Source organism: Cygnus atratus, chromosome 12 (genome assembly GCF_013377495.2).
Source record: "Cygnus atratus isolate AKBS03 ecotype Queensland, Australia chromosome 12, CAtr_DNAZoo_HiC_assembly, whole genome shotgun sequence".
Classification (NCBI taxonomy): Eukaryota; Metazoa; Chordata; class Aves; order Anseriformes; family Anatidae; genus Cygnus; species Cygnus atratus.
This window is the reverse complement of record NC_066373.1, coordinates 1,590,148-1,614,288: the sequence shown is the minus strand read 5'-3', so window position 1 is coordinate 1,614,288 and position 24,141 is coordinate 1,590,148. Positions and strand designations below refer to the sequence as shown.

At 57.9% G+C, this 24,141-nt stretch overlaps 1 protein-coding gene across 2 annotated transcripts in view; it reads left to right on the top strand.

The window, feature by feature from the left end:
* Nucleotides 1-7,427: 7,427 nt before the first annotated feature.
* Nucleotides 7,428-24,141, top strand: part of ACSF3 (acyl-CoA synthetase family member 3) — a 58,505-nt gene continuing 41,791 nt past the window's right edge. The window contains exons 1-5 of one of the 2 annotated variants that reach the window (XM_035566311.2): nucleotides 7,428-7,493; nucleotides 10,496-11,224; nucleotides 12,627-12,782; nucleotides 22,818-22,972; nucleotides 23,464-23,609. In XM_035566311.2, coding sequence (XP_035422204.1) covers nucleotides 10,526-11,224; nucleotides 12,627-12,782; nucleotides 22,818-22,972; nucleotides 23,464-23,609 — 1,156 coding nt within the window. In that variant the 5' untranslated portion in view covers nucleotides 7,428-7,493; nucleotides 10,496-10,525. The remainder of the gene's footprint in view (nucleotides 7,494-10,495; nucleotides 11,225-12,626; nucleotides 12,783-22,817; nucleotides 22,973-23,463; nucleotides 23,610-24,141) is intronic. The other variant, XM_035566312.2, reaches the window with a different exon arrangement.

Below are 24,141 nucleotides of genomic sequence, written 5' to 3'. Positions count from 1 at the left end.
GCACAGTGGGCACACAGGGACCTTCCCCTCACTCAGCCCAGTATCCCCCTGAGACCCCCAGGAGCATGGGCACAGCGGCTCTGGGGTGCTCCTGGCACCCAGTTCTGCAGCCCCGGGCTGGCAGCCGCGGAGGGAATACCCGAAGCAAACCCCCGCCGGGCAGCAGAGGTGGATGTCGGTGTTAAATATTCATCAGAGGCGTGGATTTTACTGGAACCGTCCATTAGGAGGTAATGCACAATTTGCAGCGTGCTCCTGGTAGCCGGGGCACGCTGGGGCTGGGTGGGCGGCGGGGGGAGGACGGATGGCCTGGAGAAGCTGCAGCGCCGCGAGCCAGATGTGCTGTTAGTGATCGGTGGGGATCTACAGAGCTTAGGTGCTCGGCCACCAGGAATAAATAGAAGGAAATAGATAAGGAATAGAAGGAAACAGCACCCCAGGAAGGAGGGGAAGGGGTGGGGGAGCAGTAGAGGTGCAGACCCTGGTGGAGGTGGTCCCTTGGGGAGGATGCGATGGCACGGTTTGGTCCAGAGGGATGCTGAGCACCCCGGGGGGATGTTGCACATCCCGGGGGATGCTGAGCTCTCCCGACGACACCTTCACAGAGGAGCTGCTGAGCTCGGAGCAAGCAGGAGCTCGCTGCTGGTTCCCCAGGCCAGGTGCTGGGTGGCCTGGGGGCAAGGGCAGACCATGGCCACCGGGACCGCTGGGGCCGGCTCTGCTCCGTGGCACACGCGGGGTCCAGGCTGGTGTGCAGGGGGGGCTGTTTTCCCCCTCTCTCTGGTAATTTTTCCCTCTGACTATGATGCATAGCGGTGCTAATTCGGCACGTTGCCATTAATTCCAGCACAGCTGCCGCTCTCTCCCTCAAGGCATTTTGCTAATACTCAGCTTCAGAGCCTCTCAGCAAATTAACATCATTTGTTCTGCAGAACATGTTTTATTTCTACACTACATGCATAGCTTATTACTCCGCGACAAACTCGGGGTGTGCGGGGAGGCAGCGCCGGCGGGCACGGCCCCCCAGAGCAAGCCCCGTGCCCGCGCCTCGCCGTGCCTGTCCCCAGCGGGCAAAGGGACAGTGTGGCATGGCACAGCCCCCGGGGCATGGCACAGCCCCCGGGGCATGGCACAACCCCCAGGGCACCAGCTGGAGCTGCGGGGATTTTCTCCCAGCACCGGGATGCTCTGGTGCCGTGGGTCCAGCCCAGGCGGTGGTGCGAGGCAGGATGGTGGTGCTGCTGGGTGCAGCCACCTGGGTGCTCTCCAAGAGGGAATATGGGGAGGACGCAGTGGAGGAGGGCGGTGTGGCACATCACAAAGCATGGGATGGAGGTGATGAGGCTGCACAGCCCTTGGGCACCGTGGGGGGAGGCTGTGGATGAACGGGAATGGACCCGGTGCTGCCCACGTCGTTTCCCACCACGCGCCAGGGGATGGGAAGACAGCACAGGGGGAAAAAGGCTGCAAGGAGGGACGAGCCCCCACGCCGTGCACAGCACAGGTCTCTGGCTGGTGTCCCTGAGAGCTGTGGGCTGCTCCTCCTGCAGGCTGGGCACAGAGGGATGCTCCCCAGCCGGGCCCTTTCCCTGCTCTGATGATTATTCCCTGGGCGATCGGAGCCACAATGACCACGCTGCTAACGGCCCTGCCTGGGTGCCGACAGATACGAGGGCAGACCTGCCCACGTGGCAGCGCTGGCAGCTCATCAGCAGCTGATTAACGCTTCTGGAGTTTCAGTTAATTATCTCCGGACAAGGGGAAGGAAGGGGCAGGCGTGCCGGGCTTGCTGCATGGGTGGCTGCAGGCAGGGGGGGCCCAGCACCGTGCCCCCAGCGCTGGCCAGGGCTGAGCCCCTTGGGGAGCCGGGAGCAGGCAGGTCAGGGTGTCCTGACGAACCGCAGACCCCGCCGGTGACAATATCAGGTCTTCCCTTTTGATTAAGGTTATTTAAGCTTTTTACCCAAACATAAAACCTGATTGTTTGCATAAACAACCTAATTGGATTGTAGCGCACAGCATCGCTAATGCTGCGGGCTGGGGGGGAGCTGCAGGGGCAGACAAGGCGCTGGCTCCCCCGTTTTGCCACCGTTCCGCCACGGGGCACCCCCACACCCTGCCCCATGGCTGGTGACCACCACGGGGACCCGGCACCGGGGCCACCCCAGCTGGGGACACCGCTGTCCCCAAGGCAGAGCCTGGCGTGGACGTGCCCTCGGCGATGCCCCACTGCAAGACCCTAGGGGAGCGGGGACGAAGCTGGCACCGCCTGCAGGCTCAGCCCGAGGTGGAGGAGGAAGAGGATGGAGGGGATGAAGCGAGGGGCCAGCGCCGAGCCAGGGACGTGGCAGGAGCGCTGCCCCGGGCTTCCACGGCTGGGAGCTGTTGAAGGCTTTCATGGCAAAAGGCGGCGAGGCTGCATGAATATTTCATTAGGAAAGCAATGTGGTGTGCTGCAGAGAACATCTGGCTGGAGTCCCTGGAGACCCCCGGCTTGTGCAGGAAGCAGGAACTGTGAAATATGGAGGAAAACGAGGGAGAGGGGGGCACGGGGGAGGCGTCCCGCAGCATGGGGCGCGATTCAGCCCCGTGGTGGCAGCTCAGAGCCTCATCCTGCTGTGAACAATGGCCCCGTAGGGGTTGCATGGGGCATCCTCCGGGCTGGGGACCCTGAAGGAGGTTGTGCTGGTGGGGTGTGGGCGGAGGGGACAGAGCCAGGGTCCTTCGTGGGTGCAGAGCATCAGGCAGGAGCCAGGGTGGAGCGAGGGGCTCAGCACCAGGCAGCATCGGTGCTGCAGCCCCCTCCCCAGCACGCAGCCCGCACCCCAAAACATGCACCCACAGCCCCTACACGTACACCCCGCGGCCCCAAGCCCAGCCTGGCTGGGGGGTGAGGGCAGTGCTCTGGCCACTGTCCTCTTTGGGCTGAGGACCGCAGCCTCATCCCCACAGCTCTGCTCTGCCGGGGCTCATAGCTCTGCTCTCCAGTCCCTCCTGAGCCTGTCCCCAGTTTGGGAACTGGGGACAGCTCCCACAGGACAGCGTACGCGGTGCTGGGGCACGTGCTGCCCTGCTCCCAGCAGCCGGCTCCGACTCAGTGCCTCTGCGATGTCCAGAGCTTTGCTGGGTGCCAGAGACCCTTCGGGCTGTGTTTCACGGGGCCGAGAAGGTCTCATCTCCCTGCTCCCCCTTCCCAGGCAGCTCAGGGAAAGCCGCCTGCCTCCTGTCGTGCCCTGCTCCCGGCCAGGCAGGATCCGGCCAGCCCCATGCATGTCCCAGCCCTGCCGCCTCCATCCCGCCGCCGCGGCCGGCAGACAAAGCCCGACCAGACAAAGCCGCAGCCCCGGCCCCTGGGCAGCTTCCCCGCCTGCACGGCGAGGGGACGACAAATCCTGCAGCCATCATCCGGCACCCGGGGCCCCTCGCCTGCCTCCGTAGGCATCGGGAGGCGCGCGGTGCAGGCAGCATCGCGGGACGGGCGGCGAGGCCGCAGGCAGCCTGCACGGCACCCCAGCCCCTCACGCACGCACCGAGCAGTCTTTAAAACGAAGGCAAATACCTTTTTCCTCGCCAGCTCCACCGTCCGCCACCTGTCCTGCCTCGGCCACGCGGCACCTCCGCCGTTCTGCCCGTCCTCCATGCACCGCCACCCGCGCCGGGACGGGCTTCAGACCCTCCTCTCCCCTCCGGCGGGTTTCGGCCCCGCGCTGCCTGCTGGCATTTTGGCAGCTTCGCCGCTCCAGCGATGGCATGTGTCCATTTTTTTTTTCTTTTTTTTTTTTTTTCTCCTCGCTCCCTTTCACAATCCATCCCCAGCCTCTCCGCCGCTGCCTCCGGAGCCGCGTGCGGTGCCAGCTCGCAGGGAAATTGGCAGCGAGCGCGGCGCGGGGACGCTCCCGCAGCTGAGCGGAGCCCCTCTGCCATCACCCGCCCTGGCACGGGGCCGGGGGCGGCGGGGGGCTGCTGCCGCTCGCCAGCCCTTCCCAGCACCGCTGCCAAAAGCCAAACGAGGGGGGGAAGAAAAGGAAAAAAAAAAGGCAGAGAAAGGATCTGGCGGCGCCGCCATCACCGGCCATGGGGGACCCGCTGGCAACCCTTCCTTTTGCCACGTCCTCGTCCCTCGGTGGAGGGTGCGGGGGCCCTGTTGTGGCCCTGCTGCCCCTCGTGGGGAGGCTCGGCCCCGTCTGTCCCCGTGTCCCCACTCGCATCCCCGTCCCGGCCGGGCGAGCCCTTCCCGAGGAGCGGGAGGCGACGCCGACAGCCCCAGCGCGGCGATGCTGCGTGGCGAGCACGGCTCCCGCAGACACACCTCTTACCCAGCATCCGCCTGCCGCGAGAGGGGGGCCCGGGAAATTGGGAAGGGGAGAGCGGAGGAGGGACTCAGCGCCGATGGGTGGGCGGCTTTGGGGACCCCCCAGCCGTGTGCCACCCTGCACGGCCACCGCGGCCTGGTGCGATGCGGCGTCCCCACGCCGCCCCCCGGGTGGCACCGAGCTGTGCCCCAGCTGGGATGGACAGCCCGGCCGTCGGCAGGGCAGGCGGTGGCATCGCAGCCCTCCACGCCTCTCCGGCTTTTGCTTTTCTTCCCTAAATTCCTAATCTTGGTGTAGTTTTGAAGAGAGATGAGGCTCAAGAGGGTGGTTGGCTTCAGCGCACGAGGCCGAGGGGTGTGCTCAGGGACACCCAGGCAGGGACGGGCTGGGAGCCCAGCGCCAGCACAGAGCCCTGCTCGGCTTCATGGAAAATAACATTTATTGGGAGCCACCTTTACTGGGAGCTCCCGTATACTGGGAGCCGTGGGGGTGTCGGGACTGCTCCGCTGCCCTCTCCTCTTGCAGAGCCCCCTGGCACAGCCCCACAGCGCAGTTCCGTGTGCCATCCGCATTGAACGGGTTCTCCCCCTAATTGGGGATGTATTTAATGAGGTGGTGAGAGCCACCGGACACGGATGCAGCAGCTCCGGGATGGCGGTGCTGGGGCATCCCACGGGAGGAGCCCCAGGGGCCGTTCCTGTGCCCCCCTCCCCGTGTCCCCATCACCGGTGCCTGCTGGGCCCGGCTCCCGCCCTGCAGCCCGGCCACGCCACACGTGCGCCTGCCATTTCCTCAAATAAGCAGCTAATCTCCATCAATCATAATTTCGCACAATTATCATAATAAGGCCATTTTGCACTTATCCTCTCCACGTGACGCGGGAGGCACTTACGGCTGCACTTCACGCCGAGTGGCTCCGCGCTGCTCCCGTCCCCAGGGAGCCCCGCTGGCACTCGTGGGCGGCCGTGTCCCCCCGCGGGCTGGGGACACAGTCCCCGTGGCCGCAGGCCATCCCTATGAGGTGGGATGGGTGTCTGGCCCCCTCCTCGCCATGCTCCAGCTGGAGCGGCTCATTCTCACCCCCAGCACCACTGCGGTGGCAGCCCCCGGTGCCCCCGTGTCCCCGTCCCTTCCTGGCTGAGCTGTCCCCACCGCAGGGCACCGGGCTGGAGCCAGCACCGCCCGCAGAGCTTCCCCCAGGCATTAACCTCCCCGTAAAATAGTGCTGTTTACACGACATTAGTAATTACGTTCCTTTTTTTTCCTTTTTTTTTTTTTTTTTTAATAAATACGGATGTTGCCACAAGTAAACTCTAATGTAATAAAAGCTTTCTGCTGGATCCATAATTAATCAGCAAGCTGCTTAATGCGATGGGGAGGATGCTCCCGCTGGCGCGGGGTGCGCGGCTCAGCCCCAGCCACCGCAGGGAGGGTGGGGAGAACCGTGGTGGCCTCAGGGTGCCTTCCTGGGGAAACGGAGCTGCGCGGGGACGTGGTCGGTCCCTGAAAATCCCCACACGTCCCACGGGGCCCCCAGTGGGGGCGGAGGTGGGTGGACAGCACCGAGCATCGTCCCCAGGGACTTTGGGGGTCCAGATGGCTGGTGGCCAGCAGGTGCCGGGGGATGGAGCAGCAGAGGGTGGTGCGGGGTGGACATCTGCTGTGCGTGGGGGCAGCTGGCCGTGTCCCCCCGCCCCGGGACGGGGGTCCCTGCACAAACCAGAGGGGCAGAGGAACGTCCTGCCCCGTGCACAGCCCCAGGGCTGTCACGGGTCTGTCCCCATGCCGTGCACCCTGTCCCTGCCACCGCAGGGATGTTGGAGCCAGCAGCACCCCGGTGCCACCAGAGCCCCCCCTTGCTCCCCCTGGGTCGGGGGGGTTAATCCCTGCAGCGTGCGGTGGCTGGGGACTGAGGGAAGGCAGTGACAGATGGTGAGTACAGAAAGGAGAATGAAGGCGGCAGGGCCAGGGTGGTGGGGAGCGGGTGCAGCTGCAGGGCGACACGTGGGCACGGCGGCTGCGAGCCCTCCTGGGGGGGAGGTGGCCGGGGCCGCCCGGCAGCATCGCTGCGCCGGGGGGCTGTGACACGGGGAGCTGTGCAACGTGGAGCTGTGCAACACGGACCTGTGCACTGCGAAGCTGTGCAATGGGAAGGGAGTTGTGCGATGGGGAGCTGTGCCGTGGGGAGCTGTGCGATGGGGAGCCGTGCAACATGGGGCCGTGCAACGTGGAGCTGTGCAATGGGAAGGGAGATGTGCAAAGCAGATCCGTGCAATGCAGAACTGTGCAATGGGGAGCTGTGCAATGCGGAACTGTGCACGAGGGAGCCGTGCAATGGGGAGCTGTGCACTGGGGAAGGTGACCTGCAACGGGGAGTTGTGCAATGGGGAAATGTGCACTGGGGAGCCATGCAACGGGGAGCTGTGCACTGGGGAAGGTGACATGCAATGGGGAGCTGTGGAAAAGGAAGGGAACCTTCCATCAGGAGCTGTGCGATGGGGAGCCACGCAGCGTGGAGCGGGCCATGCAGCGGGGATGGCGCCGTGCAGCAGGGCCGGGGCTACGCAGCGGGCAGGGAGCCGCACGGCGAGGAGGGAGCCGTGCAGCGGGGAAGGGGCTGTGCGAAAAGGAGTGACTGGTGTGGTGATGACTGGTGTGGTGACGGGGAGCCGAGCACTGGCAGCCGAGCCGAGCAGCATGGCCGAGCCGCCGTCCCTGCTTCTGCTGCAGCCCCCGGGTGGAAACACACCTGGGGGTGGGCGGGGGTCGGCCCCGCTGCCCGCTGTGGCCCCATGGCACAGGGGAAGGCCCGGGGGGGGCCTCAGGGCCCCCGCCAACGTCGCCCCCGTGCCTCTGCCCCGCTCCTGCTCCCCAGCCCCGGCCCTTGCGTGGCCTGCACAAAATGGCGCCCGCGGGCCGTGACATCACGGCCCCGCCATGACATCACGCCCCCCGTGCTAGCGCCACAGGGTGACGCGGTGCCGTCAGAGCCCCGCTGTGACGTCCCCCCGGGGGGGTGGGGGTGGGGGGTTTGGGGTCAAATCCCCATAAAACGGGTGCGGGGGAGGGGGGGGGGGGGAACGTTTGAGGAGCGGAACGCGCGGGCCGCGGCGCGGTGTTTCCGCCGGGGCCCGTTCGTTACCGGACCACTCCCCCGGGGCGCGGGGCCGCAGCCTCCAGGTGAGGCCTCGCCGGGGCTGCGGGGGGACGGGGGGCACGGCCCGGTACGGCCCCGTACGGCCCGGTACGGCACAGCACGGCCCCGCTCTGCCGCCCAGGGCCCGGGCCTGGTCGGGGCCTGCGGGCGGGGGTACACCGGCACCGGTCGGGAGGAGGCTGCGGGCGCAGCGGAGCCGGTGCCGGGGCGTTAATGGCACCGTAACGACCGCCCCGATCCCTGCCCGCAGCCTGGAGCCTGCAGAAGGCCGTGCTGGTGCTGGCTGTGTGTGGTGGGATTTCAATTCCCCTCTCCGCCCCCCCCTCCCCCCCCCCATTTGGGAACCAGGGGACTAAGTGGGGTTTTTCTCCCTGCCCTTCGCATGGCAGGGTGAGGGGCAGGGAGCTGCAGGATGGAGAGTTTATTGGGGTGGAGGAAGCATAATGCTCTCCCCTCTCGGAGGAGATGTGGGGTTTCACCTCCCGTGCCCGGCCCTGCCACCTCCAGAGCCTGGAGACTGCCACAGCTTCCAGCAGCGGCTGCACGGTGCCGTGAGCTCCGCGCCCTGCCCTCACCCTGGAGGGATTGGGGCTGAGCCGACTTCTTTAGGGCAGCAAACGCCCGTCTGCTGTGCTACAGCCGTCCTCTGCCATCCGTGGCAGGCGCCTAATTCACGTATTCACAGCCAGGGAACGTTTGTGCTGCTGATTCTCGCCGAGCAGGGTGAAGGAAGCGGGCCCGGTGTGACCCTGCTCGCGCCGTCCCGAGCGCCTGTCGTTGTGCGCGCACACGCAGTCAGCGCCACTTCTGCGAAGCCCCTAAATGCCCTGGCCCGGCTGAAGGTGCTGCCGTTTATTGTTCCATTAAATGTGGACTGGCGCTGCGGTGGAACAGGGATAATGCAATTTTTGGAAGCCGCCGTTCTGAAGCAGCAGCAGCTAACACCTGCTCTGGAGCCTGGCGAGGAAAAGCGAGCGTGCCAAGTGCACTTAGCTGCGCTGGCCTGGAGCATGGCGTGATCCTGGCAGTCGGTCACTTCCCATTAGTGCCCCTCTTAACGTCCGGGACGTTAACGTCTCGCCAGCGAGCTGGGCACAGCTTGGGTGGAGGTGACTCGGTTGAGGTTTCAGGCTGTGTTCTCTATTTTATATTTTAGTCTCTGCAGAGAAATGGAAAGATGTCATGCTAGCTTTGTCATGACCTTTTTGTTTTTTTCCATCCCGGTGGTACAAGTCATGAGTGCACACGGTTAACACCCTCTGGGTTTGAAGCTTTCCCCCCCCCCCCCACGTTTCCGCAGTAAATCACAAGTTTCTTCTGCAGAAGCAGAAATTGAGGTTGATATGCAAAAGAAAATACGTGCAGAGCAGTTTCCGATGGGAGAAATGCTCTGAACGTGGATGGGAGAGTCTGCGGGTCTCACAGCTACATCTCTGCACAAGTAAACACTTGTTGCTGTCAGCAGAGGCATCCGAGCAGCCTGAGCTCAGCAAAGCTGCGCCCAGCTCTTCCCTGAGGAGCTGCCAGCTCTCTGAATCCTTTTTGTTTCAGCTCCTCCCCATGGTGGGAAGCTGACCTGGGAGGCTGTTTGAGTTGAGCCGTTCCGCTCACAGATATTTATCAAAATGTTATGAAAATCAAGTCACAATTGCCAGCATCAAGGAAACGCCACGTACTGTCACCAGGGCATCCGTGGAAGGAGAAGCTGTCGTCCTTGGCTTTTTCCTCACAGCACCTCTCGAGAGATATTTCAGTGGTGGAGTTTAATTGCAGCCATCGGACAAACAATGGAGTAAAACCTCTGCTACAGCCCCGTTTTTCCCCTTCTCTGCTCCCCTGCTGGTGGTGGTGGCAGTCTCTGCATGGCGAAGATGCGTTAGCTAAAACGAATTATTCTGCTTGCTCTGGGTGAGCTCCAGGCCCTGTGCAGAGGGTATTTGGGATTCTTCTAAGGCAGCTCCTCAGCTCTCTGTCGCTCAATAGCTTGATGCTACTGCGGGCTTCTCCCTTTGAAAGGGAGGGGATGGTGAAAAGAGAGGTGAAGAGCAGGTTTCTAGCGCTTCTCCCCACTTACACCATCTCTCACGAGCAGATCGATGCCTCTGCACAAAGGCAGGGCGCACAGCGTTTGTGCCAGCCCGTCACCTTCCTGTAAGGAAGGCCTCTAACGAAAGATCAGCCTCTAATGGCACTGGTTCTCCTTCCAGTTCCCTTCTGGGGATTTTCCCCGTTGAGAAGTCTTGCTGCGGCGCAGAGGCCGGGCTGGGCGCCTGGGTCGAGCTCTGGCTGGAGCTGGTGCCGCGGCTGAGCTTGTCCCGATGCTCGGCCCGGCTCCGAGTGCCACAAGTCTTGCACTTTTAGCAGCGCGGTGACAAACCTGCAGCTGCTGCGTGCTGGGAACACCAGCTGCGTGGCGAGGGCTCCTGCCGCCCGGGACTTTAACCTCGTGGTTGGTCTGTTGGGTAAGAAAGCTCCCGAGCTGAAGCGGCGTTTGTGATGGATGAGCTGTCAGGTCGCAGGGCCCGAGCGCTTGCCTGTTCCTCGGTGTGCTGCTGCGGTTAGGACAGCACATTTCCACTTGCTAGAACTTAGGAGGTTTGGATTTTGTCTCTGGCTCTGTGCTGCTGCACTTGAGCTGGGCATTGGTTTACTAAAACAATGAAAAGTGCAAATTGAGAGCTGGTTAATCCTGGAATTTGATTTCTTTAAATGCTGGTGAAATTGAGTTAGAACAGCACCTCAAGTAGCCATTATTCGGTGTCCTGATGTTACTGATTGATGAAAACTGTTTCATAATTTAAGTTAAATCGTTTCTTGGGGATGTGGAGGCTGCGGAGGGACGGGTCTCTGCCTCCTGCTCCATCTGGGCAGGGCCTAGCACGCTGGGGATACAGCAGGCTGAAGCAGAAGCATTAATAATACAGTGGGTATTATTCAAATGAAGGCTGCCACTTTTCCTCGGTGGGAATAAACCCCTGGGTAATTGCTGCTCATACTTATCTGTTCCTATAATTGCTTTCTGCAGAATCACTTCAAAACAAGCGCTGCTGGCAGGATGCTGGTCTCCCTGCTCTTCCCCCCGGCGAGCTGGCCCGTGCGACGCCTCGGCCGTGACTTGCAGCGGTGCCGGTGGTGGCGTGGGCGGAAGGGGGCTGCCTGTCCCCACCGGGGCCTGCGAACCTCACGGGCAGCCAGCAGCCGTGACGCTGCCCCCGTTTTCACTAGGGCTTTGAATTTTGGTGATAAAATCGCCATCGTTGACCAACACGGTGAGCACACTTACAGGGACCTTTTCCGCCAGAGCCTGCGCCTGTCGCAGGAGATCTGTAGGGTCCTGGGGTGCTCCAGCAGAGACCTGAAGGAGGAGAGGATCTCATTTCTGTGCCCCAATGATGCCTCGTACGTGGTTGCCCAGTGGGCTTCCTGGATGAGCGGAGGCATAGCGGTGCCCCTTTACAAGAAGCACCCCGTGCAGGAGCTGGAGTACGTGATCCAGGATTCGCAGAGCGCGCTAGTCGTCGCAGCAGAGGAATACGTGGGGAAAATAGCCCCCAGTGCTGAGAAGCTGGGAGTCCCGGTTCTGCCGCTTCCTAAGTCTGGTGGCGATGGATCTGCAAGTCACGCAGCAGTGGAAGACGTGCCCTTGGCGTCCTGTGCCTCGTGGAAAGACAGGGGAGCCATGATAATCTACACAAGTGGGACCACGGGAAGACCGAAAGGGGTCCTCAGCACCCATGAGAACGTGCAGGCCGTGGTGAGTGCTGCTTTCTCTCTGCAATGCTCACGCTGCGGTACAGAGGTCTTGGCCCCCCCAGGTGATTTGGGGCTGTGAGGCACAAAACACCCGAGTGTGACCTAATTTCTGCACAGGGGCTGTGTCTTCAAAGTCCTTAACGCTTTTGGTGCGAGCACACCCAACTTGGTGTCTGAGGCTCTGACCCTCGTGCTGCAGCCAGGGGCAGGTCTCCCTCCTTTCCTGGAAAGCAGAAGGGGTGAGACCTGTTGTAGAAGGACCTGCTTTCTTTGCAATTTTCTTTTCTTCCCTGTGACTGGGAAAGTGTCTTTGCCCATGACTGGGATATAACTTAGCCCAGCGCAGCACTGGGCGAAGTCTGTGCATTATTTAGCTATATATCCCCAAGGCAAAAAATCCATTAGCTCTCCGAGCCAAAAGGAATTAAAAGTTTGAACGAGCCTGCTGACTACCTCACCAGTTTGTTATCGCTGCCTGCAACAGATAGACTCACGCCATTAGGGAAAAAGGGCAGGGAATACACCGCGCCTCACGGGCACCTCCTCGAGCTCGCGCCGTTCCGGATGCACAGATACTGCAGCGACGGGCGTGGTAGGAGAGCCTTGATGGATAGAGCCGGCGCTCGGCTATATTGGGCGAAGAATCCGCTCCCTCACAAATATGCCGATCATCTGGGAGGCAGCCGAAGTGATAGCTGTCTGCCGTGCTGCCTCGCGGAGGGGCTGAAACCTTTCCCCCTGCCCTGTGGGAGAGGGTTGGGAATGACATGGCTGAATTCCACCGTTTGAATGCTTTCTTTATTTTTAGAGAGCTGGAAATAAGCTCTCCAGTTGCTGATGTTGGGCTCCGAAGGACGTTGTTCTACCCAGGAGTGTGAGGCCTAACACTTTAAAATGTTGTTACGAAGGGGTAATTATCTAGACATTTAATTTATTATTATTTTACTAACATGGAGCCTATTTTCTCTTTGAGACAAAGATTTCCTGCTCCCACTAGTTATCCCTTACACGTGCTAGAAGTGTTATCAGCGTCCAAACCATGTCAACTGCGTTCTGGAAAACTTAGGTTTTTGGTTAATATTTCTGCCATCTGTGGCTGTGCAGCAGCGGGCTGATAATTCTGTGGGTCCTACTTGAGCATTTACGACTCATCTTTCTCAGTAGCAAGGAAGGCCATTGATGTAAATGAACACGTATAATGAAAAGGTGCAGAAGCCCTTCCTCTGGTATTCTGTTTGTGGTGGTAATTTTGCTCCTGCTGACCCTAAAGAAGAAATTTCTGTGCCTGTGCCTTGGTCTGGGGTTTCTGCCACCAGCTGCGCACAGGGGATCGAGGGTGTGGATACCCCGGGCTGTGAGAGGCTGTCCTGCCCTGACGCTGGCTTGTATGTCTTCTTCTGCAGACCACGGGGCTGGTTGAAAAATGGGAGTGGAAGAAGGAGGATGTTATTCTGCACGTGCTGCCTTTACATCATGTCCACGGGGTGATCAATAAGCTGCTCTGTCCTCTCTGGGTGGGAGCGACATGCATCATGTTACCCGAGTTCAGCGCACAGATGGTAAGCCTGGAGGGATTGTGTTGTCTTTGAAATTCAGCAGCAAGACCCCGTGCGTTGTGATTAGAGCAACTTTGGAAATAAGTTCCTAAACAATTCCAGCCTCTTTAGCTACTGGCTGCATGCGGTTCACAAACTGTTAAAAGCCACTTTCGGTTGGATGCTCAGTCTGGGGTAAATGTGCTCTTCCGGAGGTTACAAGTTGTTTGAGTGTGCCATACGTAACGGTGACGCTGCGCTGCCCGTCCTCGGCGTGGTGGGGGTCTCTCTCGGGTCGTGGGTGGGCCCTTCCAGACACCCGCTAAGAGCCTCCGCACCTGGAATAGAGGTTGTTAATTTTCTAGCACCGAGGAGAAAGGTGGAAATATTGGATTTTTCCCTTGCATGTTGGCACCGTGCTGCCTGGAGCTATGCTGTTTGTTGGATATTTCATTTTTAGTAGCTTGCGTTTTCCATTACAATCTTCTGTCCTCGATGTTTCGTATTACGTCACATGACAGCACGCAGGCTTTAGAATTTCTCGCAGCCCGGGTAAGAGAAATACCAATACTTGTCACTTGCATAGAAACATTGCTCTTCATCTACAGAGGTACAAGTGTTAACAGATCTGTCAATTTAGGCTCGGCAATAGAAGTGAGAGTTTGCAAACTGGGCGTTGCTTGCAGCTTTGAAGGAAAGGTGGCAGGAGGGAAACCGTACTTATAAGCACGTCTGCGCTGCGTTCACGGTTGTTTTCCAGCTGAGGCAGGAAACTCCAGGCTTGGTGCTCTGCTTCTCTTCTGTTCCTTGCCCACGGTGGCAGACAGCTGGGTTAAAGGGAGGGTGAAGTGGGACTAGAAACAGGGCAGCCGACAGTGAAGGAGAACAGCTTTTAGAGCTGCTGGCCCCTGGGATCTGGCGCTGCTGACCTGTGTCTCCCGGTGCTGTTGGTGGTGAGAGACGCTGGAGTTTGCTTTTTGCTCCGAGCTGAGCGGTGTCGCAGGTGAGCAGTTGGGTTTTCAGGTGCTGGGGCCACCTCGCAGCTGAAGGGAAGCCTTTGTTGGTACAGAACTCCCTGGGAAAGCGAGAAGAGCTTGCGAGGCCTGTGCTTTGTGACTGAGCAGGCTGCTTTACCTGTTCGTGTTTATTCACGTGCCAGGCAGCCTGGTCACGCCAAAGGGACAAAGTGCAAGTGCGAAGGATACACCCAGAAGCCTTTGATGCTGCTGCTCTACGGTGAGCCCGGGCTCTGATCTGAGCGACTGCAGGGCCACGTGATTCTTGGTTGCTTATTTCTGCCTCTCAGAGAAGCAACCACAGAAAAGGCATGCTTCCCTTCTTGTTTCAAGATGGCCCTGACACCTGAAAACCCCACTGCTGGCTGAGCAGCGGTCCTTCTGAGGGGAGCAGCCCCAGGATCCCAGAGGGGCAGCTCTGCACTCACATTTCTAGAGTAAGAAGAGGAGGGCGGCAAGGTCTCCCAGCATCCCCGGCCAGTGCTCTCTCTTTGCTAATCACTGCCGCATTTACCTTCCCCCGTCTTTAGGGTGTCAGCCCAAGAAGTGCTGTCCGTGCCCGCAGCCCAGGGTGCAGCAGGGACGTGTGTGTGCCCCACCAAAATGAGGGCTCAGAGCCTTGTCCAGCCCCGGTGACGCTGGGAGGCAGCTGGGGCGGTGGCAGAGGAGCGTGCCGATAGCCTGGAAGCAAAGCCAAGCCCTCTGGAGGGCGCGTTTCTCCACGTCCTGTGCCACCGGTGATGGATTGTCCCTTCTCCCCTTGTGTTTTTCTCTGCTCTCTCCCCGACATCTGCAAATCAATGAGCTGACGTTGAAGGATGGGTTCAGGTGCCGGGGAGCGGGATGCCCGCCTGCCGCCTCTGGTCGAAGCATCTCCGCCGGACTCACGGCCAAGGGCGAGCGAGGACAGAGCTGGAGGGTGCCCGGCTGGCCCTGAGGGTTGAACTTGGGCAGGGAGGTCGCAGGGTAAGCGCCCCTGCCGCAGCGACGGCGACTGAGCGCCGTGCCGAGGGCTCTCGGGTGCGTTCGGGCTCCGAAGGACGTCATTTGCTTCTCTATTTTTTTATTCCCTTTATTTTTCCGAGGGCCTCCCCTGGGAGCCGAAAGTGGTTTGATCGACACTACAAAGAAAGCACACGAGGGTAAATAAGGCTTTCTTGTGGAGTTTAATGCAAGCTGCCTTTCAGTTCCAGTCTATTTTCACCAGCTGTTTACAAAATGCCCTTTGCTGCCGAAATCAGCTTTCAGAAAGGCAGCGGAGTTTCAGTGGAGGATTTTGCAAAAGGAGCCCGAGTTTTGCTGTGTGCTTTTTCTCTTCGTTGCACCTTGAGAAAGCAGCCAATTACAGTGTGATATAAAGAAACCCGAATGGCAGCTAAAACACTTGACAGGCTGATCAAAACAAGGCTGGGAACTTACTCTCAACCTGCTGCAGACATATTTAGCCTTGAGTGATACTGGCATGGGTTCAAGAGAAACCGCAGCAGCATGCCCAATGTGTGTTTGGTTTCTAATCACTAACACTTCATTATACAAAATAAATACTTTATTATTACAGTGTTTATTAAATTACATAATTTGTGGCGTGCCTTATAGTCAGATACAGATGCCAGTCTGGTTTCGGTGGTGGTAACAGTGCTCTTTTTTTTCTCAGTTGGAAGGCATTGCGAGCCCCGGACCAAGGCTTGTTTGTCGTTCCCTGCAGCGCAGTGTTAGGAGGTGGCATCTTTCAGGCCCTCCCGGCTGCTTTTGGGAGCCGTCCAAGGAAAGGTTAAAAAGCAAGGCTGCAGAATAACCCCCGTGTCCTGACCAACAGCCGCTCTCGTACTAAAACAGCACCTGATGTCCAAGGCTGCATGCGAGCTATTGCTGAGGCCACGAGGGCTCATTAAAGTGTATTGAGATGCCTCAAGCGTGAAAGTTGCTGCATAAAATCAGATTCTTTTTATTAAATGAGGACATCCATTACTTTGCACTAGCTACTGTACATGTTATAATTCACTTTATAGCACCATCTGTTAGGACTGTCTTGCCTAAGCTTTTTGTAGCATCTTTTTATTGTAAGTTATTAAAAAATACGGCAGCATCTATTAATCATTTATTAATAAAGGGCTTATAAATGAACCCTTAATTTCCAGCAGTTTCATACGTGGTGCACAAGTCCTCTGGTGCTGCTCGGGCTGCAGCGTGCCTCTGCTGGGTGCCCCCTGGGGCCGTGGGAGCAGCACCCAGTGCTCCCGGAGCGTGTCTGCTGCTCGGAAAGGGCAGCCCCGACCCCAAAATCACACAAAATCACAGAGCACAGCCACGTCTCTGCTGCTGTGGGCACGTGGACTGGCAGCAGGCAGGAGAGCAGCGTCTGAGAGCTCGTTCCTCCCCGCAGCTGTGTGGGGCAGAGGCAGCTCTGATGTTATTTTTGTTTTCGGCAAAGCGTGAGAACCGGGGGGGCAGAAATGTGCTTTGAAGCCAGAGCTGCAGCCTGAGCGGCCCTAAATGGTCCTCCCTCCCATCGGCGTTGGCTTCCAGGCTGAGTTTACTTCTCCAGCTGCACTGTCCTGTTTGCAGGCAGCCGGCGTGTCCCACTTTGAAACGCCTGCCTCGTTTGTTTTATGCAGGGCTAGAAAATTTAAAGACACTGATTTTTCTTTTCTTTTCTTTTCTTTTCTTTTCTTTTCTTTTCTTTTCTTTTCTTTTCTTTTCTTTTCTTTTCTTTTCTTTTCTTTTCTTTTCTTTTCTTTTTTCTTTTCTTTTCTTTTTTCTTTTCTTTTCTTTTCTGTATGTGAAAACTGGTGACCAGAGGAGGAGGGAGGCTACTGATGTCTGTGCTGAAGGGATGGGTTCTCCGCGAGCCCACTGCCCACTGGGCAGCAGAGGAGGCCCCTGAGCACGCACTCTTCCTTGGAGGCCTCTCTGCAGTCGGGGTTTGCACCCGGCAGGCACCAGAGCACCCCTTCCCCAGAGATCCCCCCTCTCCCTTCCGCACACTGATTTGGTACAGCTGCGAAGGCTGAGCACCCCCGTGGCACGACCAGTGCTCGATGGAAATACCACGGAGTCTGGGGAGGCAAGCCCGGGGAAGGCAGGCGCCCTGCAGACGGGAGCCTCTCGGGGAGAGATGCGAGGTCAGCGGCTGCTCTGCAGGATCCATCCCGGGCTTGGACAAGGGGAACGGCTTCTCTTTGCCTTGGACCACCTCTGGTCCTGCCTGGGCTGCCTAAGGGACAGATGTTCAGCTGAGAAGGGCGGTCAGCAATTGGTGCTGAACACAGGTTCAGCTCCTGGTAGCTCTTTCGGTCTTTGGTGTAGGAGTAGAATAAAAATCTCCAAAACCACGACGGAAAAAAAGCAGACTCCAGCGAGCTTCTACAAACCTAAACTCTGCGTGACCTCGTGGTGGTGTGCGCTGCCCGTTGGGCTCTGCTGGGCAGGTTCTGAGCTGCGCGGTGCCTCCTGCGGGATGACAGCCGTGGCTGTGCCCTGCAGCCACTCGGCTGGTAAACACGCCGGGACGCAGATTTATCGCCCTGCCGTTCCAAGAGGGGCTGGTGTTCCGGTGCCAGCACCACGGCGTGTCTGACTTCAGGTGCCTCCAAGGATCAAGCCCGCTAAAAATCCTGTCCTGCTTTACGCTGCCACACGCAAAGCCATCAAAATCGTTCGTCGTTCCTGTGAATTCGGTTTGGGGCTGCGTCCCTTGCGGCGCGTTCACACGTGGCAGCTCCTGCACGTGGTGGAAGGCTGCTGCAGCCCCAAAGCCCTGAGGCTTCGCGCTGTGTGCGGGGTCACCGGAGCACTGGAGGGTTACGCCCTGTCTTGGACACCTGCAGACTTCCTCCTGAAGCCCAGCGGGCTGGTACGTTTGTGAGCAGAGTGCTGCCCCTCTAGCTGCTGTTATCCGTGCCAACCAGATTAGGGGAAGCCTCTCCGGGCTGCGCGGGGACATCCTGCAGGGAGAAGCGCACACCACAGCACTGAGCCTCTCCCCCGGACCTGTCACTTCTGCAAGCATCAGCCCTTCTGAGTTTATTTTTAAAATAAAGGCAGCTCCGAGCACAGGACGCCCGTCTCCAGTACCCAAGCACCGAAAAGGTGGTGCTCTCGGTGCGCTGGGGGTTGCGCGTCCCCTCCCGTTCCAGCTGGAGAAAGGCAATTGTCTTTTCATCCATTAATCGGAGGCTTCAGAGGAGTAATTTTATTGCAGACTCAAAGAGGAGTCGGAGGAGGGAGGAGCAGGTCACTAGTGAACGGATTATGTTTGATCGCTTCTCGCAGACCTGGCTTTAAAAAGTTATAGCTTTTCTTCACGTCTCCCCAGATCTGCCGTCTGTCCTCAGCATCTGTTACGGAGTAATGTCTTTTGATGTGTGTGGGGAAAAATAAAAAATGGAACCAGAGCCTGTCATATTTGCTTATATTACTGGGTCCCAGGGAAAGCACTTGCTCCTCTCAGTATGCCTACAGCGTGGTGAGGGTTTAAAAGCTTCAGACTGGAATGCAGAGGGGCCATCAAGCCGCACTGATGAATAAATGATTAAAACCAGCATCATGCAGAGCGCAAACAGTTCGGGGTTATAACAAACAGGAGCTGAAGCCACCGAGAGCCCAGTTTCCCTTTGAAGAGAGGAACGTTTCCCGTTCTGCACGTTGCTCGCGCACAGCCCGGCTTGCGGCGGCGCGGCGAAGGCAGAGCTCCCACCGCTGCTCTCCGGGCTTCTGCCGCATCTGTCTGCCCTCCGCCCGGGGGACAGCGGGGTCAGGTACGGGTGTGCAGCCCTGCCTGCCCTTCCCCGTGCCCCTGCAGGCTCGGGGGGAGCTCTCTGCCCCCGGCGTGGGGCGCGGGGTCCCGCAGACGCGGCTGTGGGCTGGCGGCAGCCCTGCCTCGCGGGCGGCGCTACCCGCGCGCCACGGATCGATGCGGAGCACAGAGCCATCTCCCAGCTCAAAAGGGAGGGAAAGGGACGATTTAACCTTGCGTTAGGGGTATTGTTACTCCTGAAAAGGTTTAAAAAAAAATCCGATAACAACTGAAAATGATACCCTAATTTTATAGAAGAGGAGCTGCTGTATGTGTCAATAGAGGTAGCGGCACACGTTGTCTGTTATCTGCTTGGGGTTGATGGGAAAATCCATGCTGATAGTCACTTTCTTTTCAGCTTTTAGGCATTTCTGCTGCATCTCTGCCAGCTGCTTCTAGAGCCCTGTACCAGGCAAAGTCTGGCTGGATTTAGCACACATTTTATGGTCGTTGCCACCTTTGTTTTGCGTTAGAAGGTGCCCGGGTACTGACAGATTTGGTGCTTTCTGGCTAGTTTGCCATTGCACGTTTCCCTCTGAAGGCAAGGGCTCTGTAAAGGAAGAAAAAATTATTTTCTTCCTTTTCTACCCTGCGTTTGCGTCTCTTCCTTCAGGTGGTGGTAGCAGATCTGGATGCAGGTTTGGAAGGTTGCTGTAGGGATCTCTTGGAGCAGCAGCTTGCCTGCTCCTCCGGCCTCACTCACCATCATGCCATCTGTGTGCTGCAAGAAATACGTGGGAAAATCTTGCAGCTTCGCCTCACTGGGATTGTTTTGTACCCGCTGGTGTCATTTTCTCCTTTTTTTTTTTCTTTTTTCTTTTTTTCTTTTTTTTTTTTTCATTTACTGATGGCAAAATCCCGCTGGCCGGCCCATGGAATTACCCAGATATGCTTTTGTGCAGTGGGAGGGGAGGAAAATCAGGAATGTCAGGAGGCTCTTGGGAACAGAAGGTCCTCCGCTTCTTTGCTGGCTCAGGCAGCCCTGACCTGTGAGCCAACAGTGCTGTGTGCCTGCCTTGGGCTTTTGCTGCTGTTACTGCTGATAGAGAGCTAGTCCCCTTCTTGCAGTTAGAAACATTTTGTTTCTAGCCCTTGTTGACTGTAAAAAGAGTTCGGGTCTGCTCCTCACCATCTCCTGAATGGCTTCCTTCTGAAGACCGGTGCTTCCTTTGTACATCGGGCTATCCTGATGATTTTGAAGGCTCAGCATTAGGCCAGAGGACTCTGCCAAGCTGCAGCCCCGGTCCCAGCCCCGCTGAGCTGTGCCCGGTCCTAGGCTGGTGGGCGTCCAGCTGGAGCTGGCATTTCTGAGCTCCCTGCCGGCAGGCAGAGCAGAGAGCATCAGGTGAGCAAAATAAAACGGAGTGATGGGCTGCCAATATCCCGTCCGCAGGTAATGGATGTGGTGACAGTGACACGTGGGATAACAGAGAGGGGGAGATTGATCGTGCTGCTCCAAACCTGACAGCGTCGGAGGATGCCGCGTGCGGGAATGGCAGAGCTGGCCTCTCGCTGGAGGCTGTCCAAGTCCCAGGCTTGATTGATTAGTCCCAGGTAACGAGGCTTTCCCAGATCCTTCCCTTAAACCGTGAAGTTATAGTTATAAAACAGAAATAGCTGTTTCAGCTGGCTGGGCAGTGACAAGCCCTCTGGACGCCTCTGGGTCTGCGGAGGGCTCGGGAGTGCCAGCTTTGTACCGCGGCGTGGTGATTAGTGCCGTTAAAACACATGCTTGGGATCCAGATTTGGCTGAGCAGCAGCAGAACAGGTGGAGATGTTTGGCTGTCAGCAGATCGCCCCAGCAGTGGCTGGTGGCACGAATCCAAAGGCAGCTGCTTATCCTCAGGAAGGGGCTGTTGCTGGGGCGAGTCGGACTGACACAGAAGGAGCTGCTCCCATCGCTGGGGGGGGCGTACAGAGGATTTTATCTGGGGCAGGAGCTGAGCAGATGTGCAAGGACAGGGGGTTCTGGGGTGCAGGAGAGGTCTGCTGTATTTTGGAGTGATGTTTTTGTGTGTGGTTTTGTTTTTCTTTAAATCCAGACGCATGCGAAAATAATTCTGCTGCATGGCCAGGCAGCCTGGAAGGCTGCCCGCTCTCCCCACAGCTGCTCTGAGCTTCTGAAGGCAAATCACACGGTGAGGATCGAACAGCCCCAAGTGTCTGTCTCCCTTCAATTCCTTTGGCACGGTCCTGATCCCTGCTTGCCGTCACCTGTCTCTCCCTGCCCGAGGCAAGGCTCTCGGGACCACCAGGGGGAGCGGAGCAGGTCGCCGGGTTCAGCCCCCGGCTTTGGAAACGTCCTTGTCCATGCTGCTGCCTCAGATGGGAGAAGTACCAGGGGGATTGAAGAGAAAAAACATCTTTGGGGAAAGAGGCTGGAAGGAATATAGCAGGCGTTACATCCTTCTAAGTGCAGCTTTGCCTATTCTGCCTTGCTTTAGGGGATGATTTGGGGAGGTGGGGTGTTTTCGAGCCCACTGCCAGCACCAGCCACTCTCAGCTGTTCTCACGCTCTGAAACGCGCTGTCTGGCACCATCCCTCTGGGTTCCCAGAGCAAGGAAAGCAGCAGGCCTTGCTGCTGGAGCTCAGGACCACAGCCCATGGTGCTCTGCACTGAAGAGCCCACAGCTCCCAGCTCAGCCCCATTGCAGAGTGCTGCAGCGTCAGGGTACGGCTGTGGCAATGCGTCTCCAACAGGGAGTGCAATGTTCCCCTCTGGGCATGTCACCCCATCAATCTGGGCAAATTGCATCCCTCTTCTGCTTTCCCTGATGCTAGGTGGGGTTTACACCGCTCGTGTCCCAGCTCCTGGGGCTCTGGAAGGGGCTGGAGGTGCCCTTAGGTCATGGCCCTTTGAGCCTGGTGGGTTCCCAACCCGTGCGTTTGGTCCCATCGGGGGCTGGCTGGGCTGGGAGGCAGCAGGCGCTCCCCTCTTGGGTGGGATGGTGCCTTTGTTGGATGTGTCCTGCTGTATTAAGAATAACACCGTGGTGCTGGCGGCTTTCTGCAGGAGCTGATTGTTCTGAAGCAGCCAAGTGAGAGACGATGGGGAGAGAGGGCGCGCGGGGAGAGGAGGCGCCGGCGCGGTGGAGTAGAAAGCGATGAAATGGAGCCCGAGCAAGCGGGACGGAGGGGAAAGGGGCAGAGCGCACCAGCAGCCAGGGTGACAGCATGAAGGAGAAGCACTTGTTCACCTTCAATCAATTCAGGCTTTTTTCCACCGCCGCACGCGCCTGTGTGCAGCTGAGCGTGCACCAGGAGGGAGGGGAGAGGCGGCCGCGGTGTCAGGAGCGGTTAGGAAATACATTTGTCACCAGCGGGGCAGGAGCGGGGAGAAGAGAGAGAGGCAGCCTGCACCGAGGCTGAGCGGGCCGTAGCCTTTTATTTATTGATGGCTTTGCAGCGTTCCTGTCCTGGGCAGAGCTTACCTAGGGGGAAGAGTGACGGTGTGTGGAAGAAACAGGCCTAATTGCAATATTTATGCCTGCTCCCCGCTGCTGACTGTTCCCAGGTGGAGCTGCTCAGCCAGCGCAGGGGCCAGGGGTCACTGGCTCGTCATTCCTCTCCAGCAGAGCCGGCTCCTGGAATTTGACCCAGTTTATGGTTCCTGCAGGTTAACGGGAGCTGTAGCTGGGGAACTTTGGTCCTACAGGGACCGTTCCTTTCGGCACCAGTGCGGTCAGTGGGGCAGCCACTGGGTCTTACCTGCGGCAGCTGACGGCTGAGCTGAGCTCACCGGGGGCACATCTCCTGCACCCCATCACCAGGAGAAGACCATTTCCACTGGAGTCTCAAGTCCACTGGGGAGGGACTCTATCAGGGAGTGTGGTGGTAGGACAAGGAATATGGCTTTAGACTAAAGAGGGGCAGTTTAGATTGGATACAAGGAAGGAATGAGGGGCATGCCGAGGTTTGGGACCTCTTGTTCTGGATGTGGGTGAGGTGCCTGGCACAGATGTTTGTAATTGCCAGAATCCCTCGGCAGCACCCTGGGTCAGAGGTTTGGCTGTTTCTGACCAGCCCGAGGTGGCTTTGCTGTGAACAAGTCTGTTGCATTCCTGTATTTCAGTTTCCCTTTGCACCATGAAGGAGTCGTGGAGGGGCGCAGTGGATTGCTTGCAGAGCCCCTGCTTGTGAACCTCTTCAAAGGCACTGAGGAGTTGGTGCTGACAGTGCTGACCATCACTTCCCTCTGCATTTTATATCGAGGTGCATTTTTATATATGTCTTTGCTTCCTTTCTAGGTTTGGAAGAAGTTCCTAAGCTCCCAAGCTCCCCGTGTCAACGTCTTCATGGCAGTGCCCACCATCTATGCAAAGCTGATAGAATATTACGACAAGCATTTCTCTCAGCCACAGGTCCAGGACTTTGTGCGTGCCTTTTGCCAGGAGAATATCAGGTAGGTGAGCGCTGCCCCTCTGCACCAGGCAGGGGCTGCTGGTGGCTGTCGTACCAGGGGATCTGCAAGTTTTCTTTTTGGCTTTACCTCTCCGCGCTTCCAGGCAGGTTGGAGTGCTTTAGTGTCTCCCTGACAAGAACGGGGGTGACATTATTTAATTATGAGCCACTCTTGCATGATAAAGCCAGAAGGGGTCTGCATGCTTATTGTATGTGTCACCCTACATAACACAAAAGTAAGGACTTCATCCCGCAAACCAAGCTTGTGCTGCAGCATCTCTTGTAAGAGTCAGTCCCATCTAAATTTAAAACCCATATCAGACAGAGAATCTTCTATATGTGGGGAATAGCTTGGTACTGGTTAAAGGCTTTGGGAACTTGTGTCTTAAGGTTTTATGTAGGAGCGTTCTTCATGTAGCCTTGTGTTCGAATGCAAATTCCCTGGAGCAAAGTTCATCTTGGATGCTTTCTTATGTGGTGTTTCTTGCGCAGGTTGATGGTATCGGGCTCTGCAGCCCTGCCTGTGCCTGTCCTGGAGAAGTGGAAGAGCATCACTGGGCACACGCTGCTGGAGAGGTATGGGATGACGGAGATTGGGATGGCGCTTTCTAACCCTTTGCATGGAGTCCGTGTCCCAGGTAGGAGTCTCAAGAGGGTGACTCTGTTTAGAGGTGTTTTGCTGTGAATTATTCACCACTTGTCATAATTCAGGAGCGGGCTATGGTATGAACAATGGTGCTGGTAGAGGAGCTGGCATTGGGAACCCAGGAGAGGCCATGAGTGTGTGGGAAGCGGCTGGCAGCTTTCCCTGGGATTACTGCCCATAGTGCATTGGCAAAGCTGTGTGTGCAGAGCTCACAGTGGTGCACATTGTCCAACCAGCCAGGCCAGGTCTGTTCTAGAAGCAGGGTCCATATTGGATGCTTTATGATTTCCAAAGTCTTTGTGAGTTCAAGCACGGTGATGGGTCTGCGTCTTCAGCTTCTGCTTTATGAAGATGTATCTGTGTGGGGTGTTGACACAGGGTTCTCCACAGAGCAGCTCATGTCCTACCAATCAGTACTGAACATTTAAAATAGGATGTCTGCTCACTCTTATTTTAGTGCAAGCTTCTTAACTCTTCAAGAATTAGAAATTGTCACACCTCGTCGTACACTCTGGCTCTGTTTT